This window comes from Equus quagga, unplaced genomic scaffold, assembly GCF_021613505.1.
Source record: "Equus quagga isolate Etosha38 unplaced genomic scaffold, UCLA_HA_Equagga_1.0 HiC_scaffold_13901_RagTag, whole genome shotgun sequence".
NCBI classification, from domain to species: domain Eukaryota; kingdom Metazoa; phylum Chordata; class Mammalia; order Perissodactyla; family Equidae; genus Equus; species Equus quagga.
The window spans coordinates 1-2573 of NW_025792578.1; the positions used below are offsets into that span (position 1 = coordinate 1).

The 2573-nt window shown below is 51.9% G+C and overlaps 1 gene segment (V, D, J or C); it reads right to left on the bottom strand.

Annotated features, from left to right (window-relative positions):
• Positions 1 to 1446: 1446 nt before the first annotated feature.
• LOC124231963 (immunoglobulin lambda variable 1-40-like) lies at positions 1447 to 1931 on the bottom strand (the record flags this gene model as incomplete). The annotated part of the segment is given in 2 exon segments: positions 1447 to 1775; positions 1889 to 1931. Coding segments are annotated over 2 exon segments (372 nt in total), but the record flags the coding sequence as incomplete, so codon positions are not given.
• Positions 1932 to 2573: the final 642 nt, after the last annotated feature.

Below are 2573 nucleotides of genomic sequence, written 5' to 3' on the forward strand. Positions count from 1 at the left end.
GCAGCATTGAGAGCGAGGGGACTGAGTTCATCCTTCACATTCTGTTCCTCTAACAACACGCTGAAATTTAACAGGCACAGGTGATGTTTTCATCAAATGTAAGACGAGAGTAAGCTAGAGATGTGCATTCCTAGAATTCCTAATGAGTAGTCCCATTTGTGAGAGCTGATGATATCTCTTGAAAATGTGAGCTTCAAATAATCCTGTCTCAAGTGGCCAGGGCAATCACGTTGTCTCAGTTTATTGACTCACCCCCACCCCACGCTGTTCCCAAGAGCCCAGCCTCAGTTCCTCTTTTTCCCAGCCCCATCCTTCACTACCTCCTTCCTCCAAGACATGGGGAATCTGAATTTTCTTCTCTATCCCACCTGCTTCACGGGTTAACCAGGACTCATAGTCTGTCATTTGTATCATCCACACTTCCCACCTAGTCCCTACCTACATTCAAACCTGCTTCTCCTTCATTTTCTATGCAGCACCTGGGCCTCATAATCAGATTCTGTTGATCCCCTGACAACTCTTCTAATGTTCCCATCTCCACCCCACCAAGCTTACCCCTCCTCACTCTCCCAGCACAGCTTACCTGTACAGTATATTTTGCTTGTGTGTACTCTCTCTTGCCCCAGGCAGTGTCACCACCCTGAGCATGGAGACCCTTCCTGTCTTGTCCACCTACTATCCTGAGCCTCTACACCCGAGTCTGACCCATAGTAGGTGTTCAGTAAATGGTGTGGATGCACGTAATCAGGAGAGTCAACTAGCCTGAGTCAAACACAGCTGCACTCTGAGTCACTGGTTCTGTCCTGACTCGCTGTTATGGACTGAGCCATGTCCAGCAAAATCCTATGTGAGATCCTAACCCTGTTCTGACTGTCTTTGGAGATAAGGCATTGACGCGGGTAATTAAGGTAAATGAAGTCATAAGGGTGGTGCCCTAACAAGTAGGGCTGGTGTCTTTATAAGCAGAGTAGGAGAAACCAGGAGTGAGTGCACAGAGAAAAGTCCCTGTGAGGACACAGTGAGAAGGCAGCCATCTGCGAGCCAAAGAGAAACCAAACCTGCCATCACCTTGATCCTGAACCTTCAGCCTGCAGAAATGTGAGAATACACATTTCTGTTGGTTAAGCCACCCCATCTGTGACGTTATGTTATGGCAGCCCTGGCAGACTCACACACCCCCGGTGGACTCTGTCCCCAGGGCAGCCTGCCACAGTGTCCAGGAATGTCTGCTCGATTTGAGAAATACAGACAATGGATTGAAACCAAGGACAAGCATTGGGGGCAGAAGTTGAGATGATAAGGACACATCCTCTAGACTAAGTTCCCTGGACCGAGTGTCAGAACTGCTTTATGCCACACAAACATAGGAAGCAGCTGACATGGCCGAGGAGTGGGGGCTGCACAGGGAAGTCCCATGGCTGAGGGGACGGCAGGTATTTGTCTCACTTCCCCACAGGCATGCAGCACTGTGTCATTACTCAGGCTGCTGTCATAGGTACCACAGTAATAATCGGCCTCGTCGTCAGCCTGGAGCCCAGAGATGGTCAGGGTGGTTGTGTTGCCAGACTTGGAGCCAGAAAATCGATCTGGGATCCCTGAGGGTTGTTTGTTATTAGCAGAGATGATGGTTTTGGGGGCTTTTCCTTGGATCTGTTGGAACCAGCCAACACCATAACCACCAATGTTGCTGCTGCTTCCAGAGCAGGAGATGGTGACTGTCGAGCCCAGGGTCCCAGACACTGAGGCGGGCTGAGTCACACACTGGGCCCAGGATGCTGGAACTGAGAGAGACACAGAGATGGTGATTCTGGAGTCTAGAGACAAGAGGAGAAACCAGGGTCCCACGCATCTTCCCATGGCCATTTCCCTTGTCCCCATATCTATTCACCTGTGTAGAGAGCGATGAGGGTGAGGAGAGGGGACCAGGCCATGGTGGAGATCTTCACCGAGTCCTGCCTTCTGTGGCCCCACAGCCGAAGCAGAGCTTCCCCCAAATCTCTCCCATCCCCTCTTCATAGTCTGAGAGAGGGAGGGGCCACACATGCAAATCAGAGCCCCAGGTTTCTGATCTCTCACTGGCCTTGTGTCAGGTCCCACTGCCTAAGCATGGCCAGGGGCTGGGGAGTTCACAGTTGTGAGCCCTGAGCAGAGGGTACCAGGCAGTGCCAGGTGGCTGGTCCCAGCTGTGATCAGCCTCTGGAACCTCCGGAATGAGCACTGAGCGCCCCCTAGTGTCCGTGCCCAGACCCACAATTGTGTCACAGGGGAACCAAAGCCCATGAGAGGCAGTTCCTGCATCCCTGCTGCTCTGTCCACTGTCACCCTGCCTTAGGGTCAGGCCAGGTGGCCTCTTGTGTAGCCTCCACATCACCTCAGGGCAGTCTCTACTCAGACTCTACAGGAGTGAGTCTGTCCACAACTCCTTTAGCTTTTCAGGGGTCAGGAATGAGGGGGTGTCTCTTACACAAACTCCTCTTAGATGAGGATCAAGTGCAGAACAGTGACCAGCCCCATGGATGCAGGTCCCCTTCTGGGAAAGACACAGATTCTTTCATCTTATTTGATCCCTCCCT